Source organism: Cupressus sempervirens, chromosome 3 (assembly GCF_028749045.1).
Source record: "Cupressus sempervirens isolate cs-2001-9-10 chromosome 3, ASM2874904v1, whole genome shotgun sequence".
Lineage (NCBI taxonomy): Eukaryota > Viridiplantae > Streptophyta > Pinopsida > Cupressales > Cupressaceae > Cupressus > Cupressus sempervirens.
Window position 1 is genome coordinate 309,324,353 of NC_143120.1, and position 24,292 is coordinate 309,348,644.

At 33.7% G+C, this 24,292-nt stretch overlaps 1 protein-coding gene across 1 annotated transcript in view; it reads right to left on the bottom strand.

The window, feature by feature from the left end:
• UVH3 (5'-3' exonuclease family protein) overlaps window positions 1–24,292 on the bottom strand; it is a 68,805-nt gene that overhangs the window by 24,525 nt on the left and 19,988 nt on the right. Inside the window, exons 4-8 of the mRNA XM_089819631.1 lie at window positions 22,723–22,843; window positions 10,981–11,058; window positions 10,803–10,856; window positions 6,242–6,426; window positions 3,762–5,646 (exon numbers count right to left, since the gene is read on the bottom strand). Of these exons, the coding sequence (XP_089675757.1) occupies window positions 3,762–5,646; window positions 6,242–6,426; window positions 10,803–10,856; window positions 10,981–11,058; window positions 22,723–22,843 (2,323 nt within the window). The remainder of the gene's footprint in view (window positions 1–3,761; window positions 5,647–6,241; window positions 6,427–10,802; window positions 10,857–10,980; window positions 11,059–22,722; window positions 22,844–24,292) is intronic.

Below are 24,292 nucleotides of genomic sequence, written 5' to 3' on the forward strand. Positions count from 1 at the left end.
AAGAAATCAATGCCAATTATTGAGGCTCAAGAATCTTCATGCGACTTTACTTGTTTATAATATCTTCACCGGCTTACTCCTTCCCTCTAGATCACTTGCAAACAATCCAACTCTTGATTAGCGATCAGCTCCTGGTTTAATTGTGGTGCCTTTAATTTTCTACACAATGTCTGTGGCTTATTAGACTCATATTAAAGTTGTTTGCTCCCTATTCTCTTCCACTCCTTGGATCATAGCAAATGAATTCAACACTACATTTGCCTTGAATGAAAAGCTAGGTGGTTCTATTCAGTTGTACCCTTCTTCCCTATGATGTATACTTCTTCCCTATGCTAAATGAAAATGTTATTTATTAACCTTCTTGATTTCAAATCCAACTTTGGTCTTTATACCTAGAATAATATGTGGTATAGGCTAGAGTTCATCTCTAGGCATGCTAAAGAAAATTTTGAATCAAGTTGTTGATTTGGTGATGCTTTGTTCTCGTCCTCTAAAACTCTGCATTGGGAAAAATTGGATCATTGGCCTATCAAGTTTTCTTCCTCACTTATATCCCACTTGAAAATTCCCCTCTTCAAGCTTCAGTTGATTTGGCTCAAAGCTCAAACAATTAATGGAAGCATGATTGCTTGGTGGAGTAAGGAGACACCCGTTTGGTACTATGGTAATGTGTCACAGGGTTCGTTGAACTTCAAGCATGAAGTTCGAAATTCAACCAACTTTTAACAACAAAAAAATTGCTGAAATTCGTGAACGAATTCGTACAAAAAAAGTTGAAATATTTATTTAAATGTTTCTAAGAAAGTGTCATTCATAGGGTTTTTGATATAACTTTAATCCATAGTCAAGGTTTCTTAGGCACCAATGTGTGGCAAAGATGTGATGAATAGAGGGCAATGGTTCAATGAAATTCACAACCTAGCAATGGCATCGACCTGCAGACTGCCCTTTGTTTGCATTTTGAGTGGTAACCTAGACGTTGCAGTGCCATCTAAATTTTGAATTTAGCATGACCAGGCCACTGCAGCGCGATTTCCTCTTAGTTTAGAACTTTTGGATTTATTTTTTACCAAAACAAATTTAAACAGGTTTTATACATTTATAGTCATAGTTTAAATATTGAGTTTGACAATTAAATATTATTTTATCTAAGAGTAAATTTGTGTAGAGATTTAATATTTATTAATTATAACATTGAAATTTAGAACTTTTTCCCTTTTGTTAGATTTTTTCTATAAATAATACTTAGCTATTATGTTTTATAAATAAACTTCAATTTTAATTCTTTTTTGTCATTTATTTTAATATTAAAAATAAAATATTACAATTGACATACACATGGACATATTTTCTATGTTTAGATAAATATTTAAATAATTTTGTGATATTATGTTTAAATTTTTTTTTAAATCAAATTAATTCAAGGCAAATATAATGTCGAATTTTTTTCAATTCTTTTCCCCTTGCCAGACTTCATCCAAATTTATTTGCTGCTGAACATGAACACGAATTCAAACCTTGTGACTTGGCTACTGTGTATTCTTTTTTCAGAAGGCTTCAGTTTGTGATGTTCAAACTCATATAGTGGAACAGATATTTTTTAGGAAAGTTTTTTGAGTTGAAGAAACAAGCACAAGAGAAATGGGATGGCATCACCTTTCAAATCAAGGAATATGGTATGATAAGAGATTCCCTTCTTAGGGAATCCTCTCTCTGCAATGAACTTATTGAATATCTCTTATAATAGGAGACGGTGTAGAAACAAAAATCAAGAAGGAATTGACTGAAAGTGGAGGATAAGCATACTTCCTTCTTCCATATCTCCATCAAAAGAGAAGCGGAAAGGGAAAGTGGGTAATGAATTGTGTGAATTCTCCCTCCTTTCTAATCTTAATTAAAACATATCCTTTCACCCCTCTTCTTTGCTTCTGGGGGGCTAAAGATTTGAGAAGATTTTTTCAGAATCAAAACGCTACATCCATGGTTAGACTATTGCAGAAGATTTTGACTTGCAAACTCTCTTCATGTTGTTGATGACATGATTTGAGAAGCTATTCATCTCAATAAAAAGTTTAGATACCTATTTGGAAACTTCCAGTAAACAAATAAATAAAGGCAAGTCCAGTATTTTCTTCTTAGATCTACCATTGAATATCCAGCAAAGGATAGCTCATATTCTTCACTTTCAAATTCAGCAGCTTTTGTATCTTGTCATCCCTTTAACTATTGCTAATCCCAAAAGAGCTCAACAGAAGATCATTGATAGATATAGGATGACTATTAGCCATTGGACCTTTCTATGGTTGGTTTTGGTCAATTGGTTGACCCTTTTAAAATCTACTCTCCAGTCCCTACCCATCCAAAAATTCCTTGTTTTATATGCCCCTCAAAGAAACTTTGCGCAGGCCAAAGAAGAATAGTGGCTTGTGCCATAGCTTTGCCTTGGCTGCTAAGATTTATCAAAAATGGTGTAAGCATCTCCATCAGCCATGAATTTGCATCCTTAGTTTCAGATATTTAGGTGGGCTGTTAATTTTAGGATTTCAGGGGTGGATTTGTTATTAGAAAGTTATAATTTCAAATAGTATTAAGAATGGGCTGCTGGTCAAACATGGTCTCTTCTGGATTGTCAAAAATCGTCAAAGATCTGTTTTCTAGAATGATGCTTGGGACCTCCACCTACTACCCCATTTCTCCTTTCCTGTTCTTCGGCCCTCAAGCAAAGTTTTGGCTGCAACATTGTCAATGTTTACTGAATACGGATTTCAAAAGCGCTCTCGAGGCATAAAGTTCCTCAATCCATTAGAAAGATCCCAACAAATGACCTTAAAGAGGAACTCTTAAAGCTCGGAACAGCCTTTCTTCCAATCTCGTAGTCCGGCCATGTTGTTTGTTGAAGGAAGTAAATGTCTTTGCTTGAGGTCATGATCCGAAAGGAAATTATACAAAAGCTTTTAGGAACCCACCTGCTACACAGAAAAGCAGAAAACAGCAACTCCTTTGTGGCTCCTTTGCTGCTGCATGTGATTCGTCCAAAACTATTGCTTGTGACATCCAACACTATTGCCTGTGACTCATCCAATACAGGAAATGCATTATAGGACAGTTGTTTAGAGTTTCGGACAGTTGAAAAATCAAAAGAAGCATGCCTGAAATTCGCCCATCACTGGGATCATTGTAAAAGCATTTTGGAAACAAGGCCAACCTTGAATAATTCTAGTATGTGCATGAATGACCTCACACAATTCTAACCTCAAAAATTAAAAATTGCTCAATTTTGTAGTTGATTCAAATTCAAATCTGATTATGGAACAGATTGTAGACAGAATTGCGGGGTTTTCCCACAAATTTGGTAACTTAAGCATTCAAAAGAAGATGTGAATGGAATCTATTTAACTAGTACAATCACTACCATCAAAAACATGCATACTGACTTTTACCAAAATTAATGGTAAAATACTTTTTAAACAAAGTAAAGAAAGATCAAATGTGCTGATCAATTAGGAAAACAAGATACCTAGAAGTATCTGGTATAGTTGCATGATAATTGACAAACTCGTGTTTGAGATTCCTTCCAACCATTGTGTATGTAATATGTATAGATCCTTTAGTTCATTATGATACTATTTTGATTTCCAGGATTTGTTAGAAATTTTATCATACCGAGAGGCTTTAGGATGTATAAACATAGTCATAGATAATTTCAAAAAGAAGCACAGACATATTCAACTACTCAAAGCAAGAAAAAATAAATTCAGCACCTGGCACTCTGCAAACATTTCACCAGTCACAGACTCAGCATTACGCTCATGTTTCTTCTGTGCAGACTGTAGATCTTGTTCCTCTTGCCTCAGAAACATCATTTCTTCATCTACATTAGCCTGGAGAGCTTCCTTCTCAGCCTCCAAGTCAGCTTCAATTTCTTTCTTTCTTCTTAAATTTTCTTCTTTCATTTCATGCAACTGAGCTTCTTTCTTTAGGACCGCTTCCCTGTCTCTTGAACTGTTAGTTTCTTCTGCCTCTTTTATCAAGTCATCAACTGAAAATGCTTCAGGAGGTTCACCTGTTACCTTATCCTGATCCATATCATGTCCACCATTAACTGAAGTTATCTTATCACTAAAATCATTCAAAGTTTCTGGCGTCGAGGTCATGTTCTGACCAATTTGTGTTTCTCCAATGTGGACAGGTTCAGAACTCTTTGGTGCATTCCTTCTATTGTCAATTTTCATTTCTCTATTACCAATCTGACATAGTTGTTCATTTTCATGTATTTCATTCACTATGTTTAGCTCGACTGGGCTTGAAAATGTCTCAACTCTATCTGATGGTTGATGATTATTAAGAGAAAAAATATGTAAATCTTTGGATGAAAATTCATGTGAAGAAGTTGAGAAACTGCCAACCCTGCTACAAATTTCACTTGAACTTTCCCCTTTTGTTAAAACATTTGCATCTGTTGCATATTTTTCAGTTAGTATTTTGGAATTTGTTTCAGTATATCCTTTTAATTTTGAGTTGTGATTCTCAGAATATTTGTCCATGTCTGTAATAAACAATGTTTTACCCTTTCTTTCTCTCTCGACTTCAGAAAAATGTTTAACTTCCTCTTTGTAGGTAATCCCACCAAGCAAATCATCCTTAGTTTGTGTTGCTTTGTCACAAGTGTCTTGAGAAATATCTTTAATTACCAACTTAGAACTTGTTGCCTTACTGTTTTGAACAGCAAAGTCTGCCAAACTTCTTCTTATTGCCTCTTGGACCTCTTCCTCCTCGCTTAGAGATTTTCTTGAATTACTTCTATTGCCAGGTGAATTGGTTTTGAGTGCAACACTATTGTTTCCAATGTCCCAATCTACGTCATTGCTGCCATCTATAACAGGGTATTCAACTGAAACAGATTCCAAGTCCTTGTTAATATTAGAATTAGCGGCATGGAACTGAACTTTCACATCTGTATTTGCTCCTATTTCTCCTTCCTCCCATTCACATTCAGATGCATCATCCTCTGAGTGTTTACATGCATCATTCTGTCCATGTATACCATTTACCGATTCTCCAGCTACTAAAGCTGCAAAAAAATCATCTTCATTTCCTAGTTCACTGATATCATCCTCCGTAAAAGATATCTGCAAGGCCTTTGGACTCCCAACTTTGGAACTCTGATGCAAATCATCAGATGTCTTTTCACTTGTGTGTGCACTAGAAAAGCTCTCATTTCCAGATCTCACATTTGCAATATCCATATTATCAATCTTATCTATTGTTTTACCATCATCCACAAAATGAGTTTCTTGTTCCTGGATAGTTCTGTTTCCATCCGTATTCTTATCATTATTTGCTACGTTTTTCATGGCCTGTTCCTCAGATTCTTTCATAAGATACAGGTTCCATTGTATATCACGTGTCATACGAACTCCCATTCCCCTTAGTCTGCTGACGCGGATATTACCCTTCTCGTCAACATATGTTTGAACAGGCGCATCTGAGTCTTCATTAAAAACTTCATCTTGCAAAACTGACTTAGATGAAAGCATTGATGAAGCTAGATTAGATGACGAAGCTCTAGAAACATCTGAGTGTTTATCTTTTTCAGTACACCTTTCTTCCATTTCACTTGTATTACTTCCAGGATACCGCAATGCCCTGTACATCATCACCAGCTTGCATTAGAATTATAGATGATCTTAACACAGACATCCAAAAATATTATGAAACTACATAAAAGAAGCAAGAATAACCAAAGTGTAAGCACTTGTGCTTGCATTGGTATAGTGAGAAAAATTGTTCAACATTAACTTTATCCTTAACAAGATGAGGCATTAACCTGGCTGACACTACAATAGAAAAGGCATGATTCCACTGTAGTATAGCCCAAATTCCCAAAGAGGTGATGGCAATGAATGTCAATTGACAGTATTATGAGTTCAAAATTGGTTTGGCGGCCTAATATTGAGATGCGAAGCCATTTTATAAACACTAGAGACTCCTACTAAATGCATATTCACATAGAACATTAATATTCCAGCAATCTCACACGTGCAATTTATAATCACTAAAATGATCTTTAACCCATTGCCAATTTCTTTTCCAATCATGAAAGAATCTTTTTAGGAAGCCCAACTGGTTGAAAAAGTGTGATTGGAAAAGTGTGGAGATAGACAGAATTCATATATGATCTAGCCATTGTATTACCCTAATTCAGTTCTGAAAAAGAAACCATATCTAAAAATATACTTACTGTTTATCACCGGTAAATGATGAAGAAAAGATGAATTCCCGGCCAGATTCAGAGGCTATCCGTGAAGTTGGCATGCCACCAATACCCCTTCCAGAAGCAGATTTCTGAACTTCTTCAATTTCACGACGAAAAGCAACAGTCTTGAGATAAGCTTGTATCTGCATCTCAGAAAATGAAGCGGGAACCTGTTGCAAAACAAAATGAACAGAATATTGAATTCACATAACAACAAATACAGTACTAATTATTTTAAAACAATTCCATTCAACATTTTGGCGTCCTCTAGTGCATTTTATAAAAAAATGCCTAAAACATGGTAGAATGTAGAATGTGCGCCATCAACTTAAATTGCTCATTCCTTAGTCAAAGAAAACAGTTTTGCAGCATACCCACTATTACAGGAAACATGCCTTCATGAAGCTCAGTGTGGCATTGATTTAGAATGAATGTTTTACACATGAACTATTGGAAACTCCAAATGAAAAAGCAAAAATTATAAAGCTGCAAAAGACACTTGGTGGGCATTGTCATACAATTCACAAACTCTTCACTTACATGTTTGTTCACCAACTGCAGAGGCATTGTGATAATATTAGAAAGCATCTCGCATTGATACATGAATAAAACTTTGATCACCTAGCCTAAACAGTATAAGTAAAATAAACATTGCATCTAAATTTCAATGGAATAAATTCACTCACTCAGTCATGTTTACCCAATATACCGGATCAGGAATTATTAGTTTTCTTGATATATTTGATAACATTTAAGAAACTGAAGAACCAGCAGTGTGAGACTTCATTTCCAGAGGGTCAGTGGATCTTACATGTTCTAAAAGATAACCTTACTAGGGCACAAGATGGATGAATTCAGAAGCAGAAAAATTATTTCCTAGGTATTAAGGTAACTACATATCTCTTTGACAAGTTAGAAAGGTAGTCCAGACCCTATATTTAAACAGTTGCACTCTATAGCCGAGTCACTTAAGACCTTCCATTTTTCAAATATAAAGGGGCAACTTAGTGCAGGAGCACATAATCCTTGGATATTTCATAAAGGATTTGATATTTTATTTTGTGTTTAATATTGTTTCAAGGTTATGTAAGATCCTAAAGGCCATTCGGCATCCATACAGATCATTTTGTAATGCTATTAAAGCCATTAAATTCATAGTGATCTATAAGGTCCTGATAAAGTCAAACATGGTAAAACCACTCAAATGTATCCAAATGGAGAGGAATTGATGTAATTCAAGTCTTAAAGTCATTTTAATCATGTTTGAACAGTTTAGGGAAAGTTTTGAGTCATTTGAATAAGAATTGTAAACGTAGTTCAAAAGTTGTCAAAATTGAAAATTGTCAAGACAACTTTTGCAACTTAATGATAGCTTTTAAAAGGTTGTTAAAAGCTGTTTATGGGTAGTTACAGATTGGTTGGGTGGTTTAATATGAACCAAAATTGTATAAATTTGGTTCTCGAACTCTAACTAAAGAAAACTTTGATTTCAAGCATTTTATTCTAGTTTTCTGAATCATGTTTTTTCTGTAAATTATCAGATGTTTTAGTAAGGTCTGAATCTGTCATAGGGCTAGCAGTTTTGGCAAAATGGAATAAATTTTGTTTCACTGATGGTATTTAATTATATCTTTGGGAAAATGTTTGTAATTCATTCTTCTTCAATCTCACTAAAGGGATTTTCTTCATTCATTCATTTGTGAAAGTTATGAATGATTGTTTGAACTTTGAAGGTTCCAAATTCTGCCCTATTTGTTAATTTGGTTAGAAGTTTACAAAAATGTGCAACGTTTCCTTGGAAATTTATCAAGTACTGGTTATTTGATTTGTGAATCCTTGTGACCTCTACATCACAGATGATCAAAATTTGACAATTCCACCAACATTTAGCTGTACGATAAAGGAAAATAGATTGGATTCTGAATGCATACTATAGCTAGCAGACATAGAAAACTAGAAAAATCTACCTGTAGAGAAGGATCTCTTAGAATGAAGTAATATTCTCCAACATCCTTCATTCTTTACATTGATTGGGTATCACCGATTCAGGACGCACTTAGTAAGAATTTAAATATTTAATTAGGAGCTCAAAGAATGGTGATAAATGAAAGCATATCGATTGAAAATTTATTTTCCCAAAACATTTGATGCCTTTGTTGCCTTAAAAAACAATAATTGGCTTGTGGAAATGGTCGGTAATTAAACTGTTGGATTGCTGAATTCCAACAAGTTGGATATTATATAATCTGTCATCTCAGCAACTGTTTGAACAGTATAACATCTAACTGCGAATTTTGGAGCCCCTTTCAGAATCACATTTTGCATTCTGTGAAATGAAACCAACTTAATGGACATCTTAATTCTCAAGTGTATACCACAAACCTTCCCAAATCAAACTGATGAAGTAGCTTGAAAGATTCAATGAGTATGTTTTCAATTCTTGTAGCTGACAGCCAATAATATATATCAACTTCATCTAGGTGGGCATAATACTCTACTGTCTCCTGCAACTTAAACTGATATTATATATCAGTTTTATTTTGAGTAAATACAATCTCTGATTATCAATTCTAAAAATTCGATGAAATATATATTATGAAAATCTTTTTTATAAACTAATTTAACAATACTTATTCCAATTTACATATTGACTGCAATTAATACTGCAGTGACTACATATAATGAATCAGCATGATGATACATTGCTATTTCATTGAAATGAAGAGGCTCCCAATGCGGGTGGGACATGCCTCATGTAGAAGCATGTCCCTACGTGGACTATGTCCATGTAGAGGCATGTCCATACCGTGGACTACGTCCATGTAGGGACATGTCTCTACATGAGACATGTCCTTTGTATGATATATAAATATCAGATATCTCATATCTTGGAAAACACAGAAAATACAAAGTGTGAATACAAGATACAATAGCAGCATACTTACTCAAGTTTGGTTTAATCTTTCATTCTTACTCTGCAAAAATCACAATATTAGTGGAAACATTAGAAATATTTCAGTCAAGGATATAACTTGAAATAAGATTAAGATCCTTCCATCTAAATCCGATATATATTTAACAAGATTACCTTTGCTTGGAAATGCAATAAGAGCTTACATTTGTGTCATGGATATGACCCAAGTGGGTCTGATGCTCAATAGCCTAGGGATGTGTGCTCCATAGAAAAGTTCACAGGTTTGAATCAAAAGGAAATGTAAGTTTGTACACTTTAATGGGCTACAAAATCAGTGTCTTGCCTGGTGGTGACCTAAATTACGAAGATACAATAATTCATCTGTCATCTGATTGAAGTATCCAATACAGGCTAATGGACCAATAATGAATATTTGGGTCCATTCTTAACAAATGCTGCTAGAATATACACCTCTGAAGAATATTTACAAACTGGTTTGATTTGAAGTCACACCAACAATTGGAATAACCAGACTCTAGAAGTACAACCCTTTTTTTGAATTGCCAAAGGAGCTTGGTCTGGGTGATTCTGAATCTCTCCAATTTTAGTCAGAGGCTTAACACAACTCTTGTAATTGACTCTTTATCTGACCTTTAAGGATTCTGAAAGTAATGATATTGCATCTTGCTAACCCAGGCAATAGCCTATGAGGACCTCACAATTCCTTCAAGGATGTCTATCATGACTTTCATTTTGTAATTGTAGGCAATATGATTTTCATTTAACTCTTTATACACACTTAATATTGACTCAAAGTTCATCTATATCACTTGTATTCTTGATTTTGACTTAAATTATTGCAAGGAATGTAATTTAGTAGCGAGAAGCTAATTTGGTTATGAGTGCATAGACTTCAAGAACATTGTTCAGCCTGTTGTTAATAACTTAAATAACATAGTCCAGTCTGCTTCGTGTGTTTTTCAGCACATTATTGATCTGATCTCTGACTAGGGACTCTAGATTAGAATGAGTGTCCTCAGCTGGGTGATCTCAATAAAGTAACTGAGGTGATGTTCACGCATTTGTTTAGTAAAAATTTATTTTGAAGACATTTCTTTTGTTCTTTAATCCCATTCATTCTTTTATCATTTTAAAAGACTTGTTTTGAACTTTTTTCATTTGTGTTGAACTTCAGAATGAGTTTTAGAAAAGCGAGGTAGCAATTAGTTTCATTGCACCTTATTCACCTTCTTCCGGCACACCATTCACAGAATAGCAACTTCAAAGGAGCATGCCAGATGAAAGTAGTACACATAAGATGCTTTGCAGAAGCTATTATCTTGTTGTGTTAGTCAATTAATTACAAAAGAAAATGATTTAATCTTCAACAAATAGAAAAAAGAATTCAGAGCATAATAATTAAACAAGATTAATCTGTTAATTGAGGTTTTTGTTACCAGTTCAACAAATAACTAGCAAATAGCTCAAAGGTATGAAATATATTGTTAGTCACGGATACAAAAAAAGATCATGAGAGAATTTTATAATGAATCTGTTCATCAAAACTGATACATTATGATACAGAATCAACAACCCAACAGAAAATCACCTTGACTAAGAGTTAGCTTTTACCTTCGTAACTTTCTGAAACTTTTTCCTGTTATCTGCCATTATCTGTTCTCTCATCTGCATAGAGGAGCACAACATGCCATATAGAAGTTTAACCACATAAACTTTGGGCATACACGGCCTAAAAACATTATAAGCTAAAGAAATAGCATATGTCCCTAATACCAGTGAAGAAATGAACCTGAACAAGAAGCTCAAGCTGCATGGATGGAGGCAAGACTGCCAACACAGCTGGGTCAACTTTTCCTTGATTTACTGGCTGTAATATTATTTTAGAAGTCAGCTTTATTATTAAATATTAGTTCCCTCTAGAGGATAAAACAACCTATAACTCAAGAATTGAATGCATTAACATATATAGAACTCAATTTATATGTACAAAATAGCATCAAAAGTATTTCCAGCAATTCTTGCATGGATAAAATGAATAAAAGCAGAATATTGATATTTCGATTAATTATATATAATGACAAAATACCTGCACTTAATAACAGTTCAATACTTTTAAATACAATATGACTACCTAACCACCTCAGACCATTAGAATTATGACAGGCCCAAAGAATTACTGCCCTTCTTAGCACAATTCGCATGGATAACCCAGGTTGACCTAATAAGTCCACAGAAGAAGACCTTATCCAAGCACTATGCACCCACAAAGCACAATTGTCTAAAAAGTTCCATACCTCGTTCTTTTTGCCAACTAAAACAAATGCATGTAAATGAATTCATTGATCCAATATAGTGAATAGTCAAAAAGGTGTTTTAGATCCAAGCCTCCGCAGTCCAGACCAATTAAAAATGGCAGCAAACAAGACATCCTTTGTACACAACTATTAAAGCTGTAGGTAAAGAAATTTTCATGCAAATTAGAAGGGTCAAACCAAAAAGTATAGACGGTGCAGAAAAGAAGTATGAATATTATTTTGTTTTACAGAAGTTAGAAATTGAAAGTACTTGAAAAAAAGTTAGTAATGAGAAAGGTTTCTAGCTTTTTATATATCCTCTAAAGCCTTAAACAGTGGTTGAACATGAAAGATATGGGATACAATTGGTGTAAGCTGTAAATCATTGAGGATTCAGGACAAATTCCACGCAAAGACTACGAAATAATGATGTACAAATAAACTAGTAAATGAGGGTGGTGAAGAGTTGAATGGCATTGAATGAGTTCTAATAGATTATATTTTGTTGTCGGATTAAGATCTACATTTTGTTGGAATAACAATAGGAAAGGTAAACTTCGAAGGGGAGGGGGGCGGGTGCGGTGGTGAATCAGTCGTTTAAACTTTGACCCTTAAAACATTCACCACACATCCATCTCATACAATCAATAAGTAAACTAAAATACCATGTAAAGCATGTACTTCTAAATCATGAAAGCAAGTAAACATTCACACATATACTGTTGAAGTATAGCATCAGTCGAATTGATATACTCATTACATTGAGTATTTGTATTCATGGTTTATATGAACATTGTTTTATGTCTCATATTATATATATATATATATATATATATAGACGTCTATGTATTCATAAATTACTTTACTTAGCTAATTGGGCTCTTATGATCAGAAGAGACTATTGTGTTATGAAGGTCTTGAATGTAATTGTTTCACCACCATGTCTCTACAAGATATAACTTTGTTGTAGCCTCTGTCGGATTGATTTTATCAAAGCTACCTCATTGATGATAAATTATTCTTAAGATAAGTATCTTATATATATAATATATATTATATATGTAATATTATATATATTATGCATTAAATAATTTATATATGTAATATAATAAATATTATATATATTATGCATTATTATATTATTATATTATTATATAGTAATATAAAATTATATTACATATATGGTTAATATTTTATATATATATGTGTGTGTGTGTGTGTTTAAAGGTGAGTTATACGTATAGGTATTTATTAACGAAATGGTGATTAACTATAGAGACATGTCTCTTCATGTCTTTTGAAGAGACATGTCTCCTCCTCTCGTATTTATATCAGATTTGTTGAAACTTAGAGCCCAGAAATCAATAATGGTCAACAGCAACAAGAATAGAGCTCAAAACTGAAACAGTGAACACCAAAAATATCCTCGGAAAATCCTTCGAGAATGAAGGGAAAAACCCAGCCACACAACAAAATATATCTTTATTGATAGTAAAAATTCAAGTGTACAATGCCTATCGCTTAATGCGATATATATAACAAAAGAAGAGACTCTTCACATTATAACCGAAGGTCTCTTGAGATTCTTATAACTCCTATAATTAAATATGACTCTTCGAATATTCATGCCTCAATGCATGAGAATGACACATGTCATTTACATTTAATGTTACAAATTAAAACTTAAAGTGTCTTTTTCAGTTGAACGTAACAATAACAGTAATAATGTCCATATTTTCAGAGATAAAGATCTCTATCGCAGCTACCATCTTCAACACTCCCTCTTAGCCAGAGAGAGATCTTTAGCTAAACAATCACACAAGACTGCAACTAAAATGTTAATGATGAAATTTTATCCCATATAACCTATGGAAAACTATAACAATCAATCATATTCATGGAATCGCTCAACATGAAACCTTGTAACAATTAATCACATTCATGGAATCTCTCAACATGAAAACCTGTAACAATTAATCACATTCATGGAATCACTCAACATGAAACCTGTAACAATTAATCACATTCATGGAATCACTCAGCATGAAACCTATAACAATCAACCATATTCATGGAATCACTCAACATGAAAAGATTTGCAAGACTCACAGCTAAGCCTTTGTTCACTGACTCTCTCAACGTGAACTGTCATGGAATCTCTCAACATGACATCCAACTCCCATCACGGAATCTCTCAACGTGATGATATCATGGACTCTCTCAACATGATGTTCACTATCGCATAGTGAAAGAGTTATCATAGCTGATCTTACAATCTCATTTATTTACCCAAGAATAGAAATGGACATTATAAAAACTTAGTTCCATTTAAATCTCAAATTTTACAACTACCATAAGTATCACAAGCATATATGAGAGTGAAGGGGATTCCATAGACATTCCTTAATTATGAAGCTTCCCTTTGAAGCGAAAAATTCCCTCTAAAGTTCAACATCTCCCTCTGGAGCTATAATCCTTGTTGCATCCTACAACCAAGAGAAATTATTATAATAAATTATCAATGCTAAACATAATCTCCTTTTTTTTAAGCATATAACCATAAATATTCATGTCTTTGTGGTCTAATCTCAATAAACACACATACACAAAGAGGTTCAGAATAATTTCTGTAATCTCATAGCATCAACATATTTATAAGAATATAATATCAACATCACAATAATATTAAAGTCATTATAAAGATAACAAACAAAACCTCCCTCAAAAATCATAAGCTCCCTCTGAGACTTATATTTGCAACAGATGTAAGTTCTAGTTGCTTTCATAGAACCACTACATGAAATAAATTAAGCATATTGTTCGACAACCTGAAAAGACTCCCTCTAGAGCTGGAAAGACTGCCTCTGAATATGATCTTCCCTTTTTTAATAAAGATATGCATTAATCTCTCATCACTTCATTGCTCTTTCGAATGCAAATTTACCAATGTTTTCAAGCAAGATATCCTCACGCAGGACACCTGACATTTTACAATATCAACTTCTTGATCTACCAAACATGTCAGAAATTTCCTGCACATCCAATTACATGCACTACGTGAGCTTTTCTCGAGCATTGTTGCTTCCCAAAACAAGAAAGAGACATTGCAAAAGATAAATGCAAATCTTCTTGAAGTCATTCCCACAGAAGCTGAAGAAAGGATAGATGAAGCATCACAGTAGTTATGACTGGAAATTCAAGAGTTACGAATGCAAGAACCATAGTAAAGACGTCAATCACAAAAAATAAAAAATAAATGAAAAGGTTAGGGCTTCCATCCTCATGACTAATCTTTTCATACAAAGATGCATTGAAAAGAAGCTTCATCTTGGCCTATGTGAAGTCAAAAATCAGCGCCCTTGTGAAGATGAAGCATACTAAGCCTGATAAAATAAGACATAAATTACTTCAGCAAACAAAGAAGATAAATAGAAATGCTCCTGTAAATAATTTCCCTCCAATAAAAAAGAAGTCACATGATGACGTGATGTTATATAGAGAAAAAATGGCAATATTAAATGAAATTGAAAAATGTCGAAGGAGTAGAGTAGCCTTTCGACTCAGCCTCAACTTCGAAAAGATATAGCCACACCACAAAATAGAGCATTAAAAAATTCAATCACAACAATGCTTCACTTCTATACTCCAAAATGATCAAATTTGCAACCTTCAACAGACAACTTTACATTCATACAATTAAAATTCACAATGTCAATTACCAAAAACGTTGTCGGTTTCCCTAAGCATCGAGCGCCATATCGCAACTCTAGTGCAGACACGAATTTTAAAGAGAGATACCCTAAAGATATTGATTACAAACAGGCGATACCAATGATTGATCCAAATTATAAAAATAAAATAAAATAAAAGAACTCCATAATTATTAGAGACAAAGATCAAGGTAAGCTTCCTAATCGATAATCAATCTGAGCATCATTTACACATATCTGCGCATGATAGATTAGATGGAAGGCACTGAACAACCTGGCAACCTTGCTCTGATACCATGTTGAAACTTAGAGCCCAGAAATCAATAATGGTTAACAACAACAAGAATAGAGCTCAAAACTGAAATAGTGAACACCATAAATATCCTGGGAAAACCCTTCGAGAATGAAGGGAAAAACCCAGCCACACAACAAAATATATCTTTATTGATAATAAAAATTCAAGTGTACATATAACAAAAGAAGAGACTCTTCACATTATAACCGAAGGTCTCTTGAGATTCTTATAACTCCTATAATTAAATATGACTCTTCGAATATTCATGCCTCAATGCATGAGAATGACACGTCATTTACATTTAATGTTACAAATTAAAACTTAAAGTGTCTTTTTTAGTTGAACATAACAATAACAGTAATAATGTTCATATTTCCAGAGATAAAGATCTCTATCGCAGCTACCATCTTCAACAAGATTCAAGTATGCATTTGGAAATCATCAATTACAATGGCCATGATTCTACATTTGCAGAAACGATCTTAGTTACTTTAACATGGTATCAGAGCCAACTACAAATGTATCAAAGAAGGAAAAAAGAAAAAAAAGTGAACATGACATTTTTGGAATAGGCTTTATGCAGTAGACAGATCCGTTGGAAAGGTGTTAGATCCCTTTGAGCAAGTGTTCCCTGCATTCAGTTATATGCTCCTCCGTAATTAATTGATATATAACTATTATCACTTAACACTTGTGCACTCAATGTGTGCCAATTAGAGGCATGTAAACTTCTCAATAAACGGTGGCATCATCAACATTTTGTTAAACAGTTTGAATGAATTGTTTGTGTTTCCCAATGTGGGGATTGATTTCCAATCAGACTGCTACCATGATGACAAGTTGCATGGTTTGAGGAATGGACCTCAAATTTCAGATTTTGTAACCTATATCTTTTCAGATTTAATATACTTGCATCAAATTCAATGATTTACAACCATTGGTATCATAACAAATTGGATTTGTACATGGTGTCCTTTTGAGCATATTTTCCTGGGTTGATAAACCATATATAATCACTTGAACACGTGGCGGCGACTCTACAGTATTTTATTTTGAGACACTCAAGCCACAGACACATGTAACATGGTGTGAAATATTGCCTATCAAAATAATCCCATATAACAACAGTTAATCTAATCACCCACTATGTGGTAATAAAATACATCGCTTTGAACATCTATTTCTGCATCATGTTACCCATATCATCTGAAAGAAGAGATGTAATAAGCAGCGTTGAATAGGAAAGAAGGCACTCATGGGGTGTATGGACCACCTAGAATCTAATCAAAGTTGATGATTGTGATAAGACAAGTTCCCCAACTCAACAGTGATGGGACCATGCCAGCAGAGGCACTATAAAAACTATATTGTGGTCTACCATTTTGGATATGGAAGATTGCAATTAAACTTCCACCACACGAGCAATGATCATGAGAGAATAGAGCTTGGAATATGTTTATTGAGGGTGAATCAAATGCTAAGTTATGGATATAGAAACAAATACTACCCTCCACCGAGTGATATCTATGAAAAGACAATTGAATATAGGTTAAGGGAAGTATGTTACCTTGATCCATTACTAGAAAATCGATTTGATAGAAGATATTAAATGAGTGACAATTTGGAGTACTAAAAAGGCTTGAATCCACATTTTAAATAGACATGCTCATACGTGGTCAAGGTAGATTGAATGTAAGGAAAGAAAGTTTTAATGAGCCACATAAATCCCCATCGGTTGGTGGTGACATGGGAAGGAAGACTCATCATCCAAGTAAGAAAATAGATGGGAGAGAATATTCACACGATGCTAATCCAACAAACCTCATAAGATAAACAAAGAAATCCAAGAAAAAGGAGATTATAACAAAGGTATATATATAATAACGTATGAGATAAAAGAGAGAAGTAACCATTCAACCACAAGAGGTATGTGATATCCAAATCAATATATTATTAGTTAGAAAAGATAAGGTAATTATCTATCTTTGTTCATCTTGAATATGTTTTCAAGTAAATATTGGTTGAGAAATGATTATAGGAATATAAATGATAATGCATCATTTATATATTAAAAAATAAATAAAAATAAGTACTATGTTATCTTAAATTTATTATTGAAAATATAAATGAAGAGTTATGTTGTTGTTAGTAATAGACATGAGTTAGATTATTAACATCAAAATTAACATTATTATTTGCATTTCGATATGTACTATAAGAGCTATGTGCCTTGATCCTTTCCGAGAATGTTCTTGTAGGAAAAAGAGGGAGACTTCCATTTTATTAGAGGCAACCTTGAATGAGAGGGAGCAAATATAGGCTATGATTATGTCAACCTTAAGTGTTCTTGATCATATCAATTTAGAGGGAGTAAACCATGTTGTGATAGATTCACTAATGATATAAATTTGGAATACAAGAGATTGCAAGATGTGCGTAATATAGGTTTAATCAAAAGATCAAACAAATACTTTAGCATGAACAAAGAAAATTTGAGTTGTTGTGAGATGTTAATGAAGCTTTTAAGAATTCATTTGAAACATCTACGAGTCTCTTTTTGATGAATGAAACTCAATTTATGAGTTGTAAAGTCATTCATGTGGCACAATTATACTCAATCTAGATATTGGCATATCGTGGACGAGTTTGCTTCTATTGTTAAGCTCAATGAATGTTTGGATCCTCAATGGATGAAAAGAGCAAGTTGGAACTTGGAAAGAAGTTGGCAGCATATTTGATGTGATGTAAAAGTGTTCACCAATATAAGAGTGGGAATTTTACATTGTGGGGGGGAATGATAACCAATGTTTCATTCCCACTTGAACCATCCTTAGAAAAGGAGATGTTCCATGACCCTCATGGGCAGATAAGTGCTCATATCTTTTATATTTATCTATTTCATTTATTTGTAAATTCTATACTTTACATAAGAGTTATTTACTTTGATCTTTTCTGTTATGTTTGAAGATATTCTTACAGGAAAAAAAAGAGGTTGGTACTTTACATATGCTACAAAATATTGTGCAGACTAAATCTAATGATAGTAGTTCCATAGAAGTTGTGATGAGGTAGGATAAACTAAGGCTCTTGAAGCAAACATACTTGATGATTGAGATTATGAGATTCTTCTACATTAAGAGGGAGTATGACACTTCTTTGAAGAAAACTCAAGAGCTTAGAAGATTGATACTCAGAGGGAGTCTAGAAATACATGGGGGTGACTGCATGATGTGATGGGATTACCCTATGTACATCATGAGGAAGTGATGAATTATCACCAAAAAATCAGACAATTGATTCAAAGTGAGTTCGACAAGCATCCTTGGGTGAGGAGAATTTCTGAGGAAGTAACTAGAGGACCTGACTTCCTAAGATCAATGTTCAAAGGGAGAAATTTTGATATAAAATCCTTTGTAGATGATATGTTCTCCTTGGGTAGAAGTTCTAAGAGAAATACTTTATAATGCACTATCTTATATGAGAAAGGAGCATGAGATGAAAACTCTTTGTACCACCCTCTAACTAGGTTCATGGTGGTTAGTATTTTACATATGATATGTAATGAAAGCTGACGATCTTTCATTGACATATATAAACAGAAGGTAACCATTATAAGATGACGATCTCATAAATGGTAGACCTGTTATCATGGTTCTTTGGGCCGGATTTTGCCAAACACCATGATAACGAACAGACAGAAGGTAATCTTTGTAAGATGATGATCTTACAAATGATAGGCCTGTTATCATGAAAATTCTAGATATTGTTTCGGACAATTAGAGATTATTGATAACGAATGCATTATGATTACTCTAGATATTGTTCGGACAATTAGAGATCATAATATATGTTATGATAGTGTTTATAACATTCTGATTGTAGTTATTTGACAAGTCACTATTTCAAAGTGTTAAAGTCAAATAATATGTTGTGTATAGATATCCTTGATACTAATATCTCATAAAAAAAAATTGTCACTTCTGCCTTGCTAAGAGAAAGTGTTGAAGTATAGCATCAGTCGAAGTGATATATTCATTACATTGAGTATTTGTATTCATGGTTTATATGAACATTGTTTTATGTCTCATATTATATCTATATATAGACGTCTATGTATTCATAAATTACTTTACTTAGCTAATTGGGCTCTTATGATCAGAAGAGACTATTGTGTTATGAAGTTCTTGAATGTAATTGTTTCACCACCACATGTCTCTACGAGACATGACTTTGTTGTAGCCTCTATCGGATTGATTTTATCAAAGCTACCAATTGACGATAAATTATTCTCAAGATAAGTATCTTATATATATAATATATATTATATATGTAATATAATATATATTATATATTATGCATTAAATATTTTATATATATAATATATATTATATATATTATGCATTATTATATTACTATATTATTATATAATAATATTATATTACATATATGGTTAATATATATATATATGTTTAAAGGTGAGTTATACATATAGTTATTTATTAACTAAATGGTGATTAACTATAGAGACATGTCTCTTGAAGAGACATGTCTCCTCTCATATTTATATGAGACTCATGTATGCATTTGGGAATCATCAATTACAATGGTCATAATTCTACATTTGCAGAAACGATCTTAGTTACTTTAACATATATGACACCAGATATGATTACCCAGAAACCCTCCAATGAGGGGTTGGGATGACACCCACAAATCTTCACTACTGCAGTAATAAAGTGTATCCAATGAAGGTTATAATGTTTGATCATGAGACATTATCTACCCTATGAAAGGTTTTCCCTGTTAAAGGCTTACAAAGACTGTTAGGTCTCACCCTGTTAAAGGATTTCAACACCTTGTTAAAAGTGTGCCTTGTTAAAAAACTTCAACTCACAATTAAGTAAGCACCCTACTTAAGGATTTCAATACAGCCTATTAGGACTACTCTATTAAGAGATTTAACTGATTCACATGCTAGAATGACTCAGCATTGATCCTGCAATTAGCACTTGATTGCCTGATGACAAATCACCTCTAAACCGATGTATTCTCGATCCTTCTTGATCAAATGTCTCGTTGCTATATGTTTTTCCTTTCCTGTGTTCTCCTTTAACTAATTCTGCAATGTAATCTTACTTCACAATTCCTTAGTCACCATGAATGCTTTGTTTCTCGCATGCAAACTTCTCTTTTCGCTCCTTCATACTCCTTAGAAAGTTTAGGGTTTGTCCTTCTTAAGAAGACTTAGGTGACTTAGGGTTAGGTATGAATCAACGGCTGTGATTCATCCATTTTGCCGCTTAATCCTTCCCTTTTTCTGATTGGCTGCATGCAATTCATAGGGATTCCAAGTTAAGATTCATACTTATCTCCAAAATATCATAATTCAATCTTTAAGTCGACTCAAAAATGGTTTACATAGTTGTTTGTGCCGTTACAAACAACTATAACAAAATTGTCTTACTCGGCATCTAAAGTCTCTGATGCTCGGCATATATTGTTCTCTATACTATGACTCGGCTTCTGTATCACTTGGCATGCTCTGTTTACTCGGCTCCTAAATCACTCGACATACACTACCTACTCGGCACTTGAGTGACTCGGCACATGAGTGGCTCGGCACTCACTATGGACTCAGCATGCACTATTATATATATGCTGTACTCGGCATGTACTAAGTAAATGACTTAAGTGTGTAGACACTCATTAGTCAAAACCAATCTGAGATCAACACATTTATGCATGTCTCAAGGTGCCAAATTGTATCAAGCATCATAATTTGCAGATTGCAAACAAACAAATGATGGTTGCTAGAAGCTAAGCCACACAAGTATTGAAAACCTTTTCTAGAATTAGTTTGCTTGAAGGAGGTCTCTATTTAGTGCAAAATAGAACAATGATTAAATGATTGAAAGGGTGTACATCCCTAACTCTTGTCTTGATTTCATTAGGAGAATATGTGGCATTTTTTGCAAATCTTTATGTTCTAAAAAAAACATGACCAATTGTAAAACCTACCTGACTAGAAAGTTATTGTCAACTGTTGTACTAGACTTGAAAATAATTAAATTATCATTCATGCATGCTGATGAGTTACCTTTCAAGGTCCTTATAATTAGATAGGTGTTCATGGCGAAGTTTTTCTTTTTCATTTTGAACTCCATTTGCAATTTTGCATCAATCTTCTAAAGGTATATATGACGCTATTCACATCTACTTATTGCTAAATACGAGCTTTGAAAGGATCCACACTGTAGCATGGGTAAAATCTCTTATGCATAACTTTGAATCTTGATAAGTCGACATCTACTCGCTCTACACCATAGAAAACATTATTATAGGACATGTAATGCTTAACATCCTTTGAGAGATTTGAAAAATCAAAAACTAAATCTTCAAAACCAACCACACAGGATAGAATCTTTTTGTTGCCAAGGCCATCATTAAGTAAGTTTTGTTGCACAACTGGTGTCAAGATGCACATTGAGCCAATCTTTCTAATGCCTGAGAAAATTAGAAAGACCCGTCCATGAGAGCGTTGAATACCATGAAAGTATACCCCCATTTCAAATTATCAATAGTTAAAATGAAGACAAGAGATTTTGGAATAACACATTTGGATAATGAACACTTAGTTGGAGTTATAAATGATAATGAATAAATTCTCTCTGCCTTTGCAGATTTCTTGCAGCTAATACAGATATTTTGTAGATGGCCTCTACTGTTTATTCACTAAAGCGGAAAAGGAATACATCGGAGGTAGATATCCAAGAGATAGAAAAGATGATACAAAGAGGGAAAGACACTGAAGATGAAAGTTCCGAGAAGTATTCTTCTGGTAAGGCAAAATGAGTCTCGGGCCATGTTTCCTAGTAAAAGCAAAGAAAAATGAGATTTTGCAGCAGATGCCAAAGTAATTGTTACATAAGAACCGTAGAGTGACCCTATAAGCAAATCAACAGAGAGAAGACATTCTAGTTGTATATTTTAAAGGTGATCGCCAAGACTTCCTCTCATGACAGATACTTCAGACTTCATGCTGTACCCTGTTTTTGGTTATGTCTACTCATACCGTGAAGACCTGTGTTGTAAGAAAAACTAACCGAATAAATTCATGAAAATCTAACTACTGAATTATAGTTACCAATTAGTTCCAGGTTATGGCAAGGTGAAACCATCATGCATAGATTTAAACATATTTTAATTTTGATATTATATAGTAAGAGCGTTACAAGAATCATCTCTTCGTTGCCATCTGTGTCTTCACTTTCCTCATTGTAAATCACGTCATCTGATGTAGATACAAGAGGCTCTAGTTGTCCATCCTCTTCTGCTGCAATTGATGCTGCTAGCCTGTCAAGCAGAAGCAAATTTAACACATTTATTTGTGGACTTTAAATTTTAATATACTAGCTACCAAAGAAAAAATGAAAAGAATGCCTTAAAAGAATTCTCCCACATAAAATATGGAACATAAAGTGGAACAAGTGCAGGTTTGTCTATCATATATGGCCAGCATATCTTTATTTGTGCATTATTATCTAGGACAAAAACATATTAAAAAAAAAAGTATATGACTAAAATTTCTCCTTCAAGGAATTTAGAATAATCAAATGCTACTTTTGAAAAATATAACTGGGGACCCAATTGAAGGATTAAAGCATTATAATAAGAGCATTTGGTTCACCGGGTGCAACTCCGAAAATGGTAATAGGAGAATCTACTGCAGACTTGTGAGGTTCTATGCTAACAGTTTATATTTCAGTTTGATATTACTTAGTGTGGCAGCAGAGTTCAGGTTCAACCTGGTTCTTTGTCTAATCATCACCCTATTTCTGTTAAGTTCAAGGTTAACAAAAACAATACTAGGGTTGTTGTGAAGAACAATAAACTTCATACTTGGAGAATTCTGCTGAAAGAATTCTGCTATTGATAGACAATATCAATATTAAGAGCTACTCTATTATGTTTCGAACTATTGGTATGAAAAGGGCTATGGATAATAGGAAAGTTGAAAGTGAGCTTCAAGAGAATTTTCACCCCCTGAAGTCTTCTCTGTATGATGACCCTGATAATGAGATGATAAATGAGGAATTACGTAATGGCAAACACTTCCTTGGGACATTCCAGACAGACAAAATCCAAGGGCTGAAAGTCAGGGAAAAAATGAGCTAGTTGTCTGTTGGAGATAAAGGTTCAAAGAAAAAAACAGATGTATTAGAGAGAAGAATATCAATAAAAAGGTTGTTTGTGTCTGGGTTGGAGACTCCTTGCTTTGTGATCGGGAAAGTATTTTACTGCAATTTTATTCTTCGAATAAGAACTTGTTCACTGTAGAAGGGAAGGTCAAGAATGCCATGATGTTAAGAGATTATGTAGAAACATCACCCATAAGAAGATATTTAACGATGACAGTTAAATTAGCTAAAAAATATTTGAAAAGATGAAATTACATCTAACATTCAATCTCTTGATAATGGCAAATCCCTTGGGCCTGATGGACTGCCTGTGGAGTGTTATAAGCAGAATATTGATTGGATCAGTGAGGATCTCTACCACTTGTACGTGGAAGCTATTTGCAAAGGTTTCTTAGCTAGCAATATGAATAAATGTATTATTAGGTCGCTGCCTAAGTATGAGACAAGACATTAGTTAAAAGTTGAGGACCCGTTAAATTGCTTTATGATTCTTATTAAATTCTAGCAAAAAAAACTCACTGAGACTTGTGAAAATTCTCCCCTTCTTTATTAACAGTATACAGACTGGGTTTATAAAAGACACAAATATTTTAAAAAACCATGA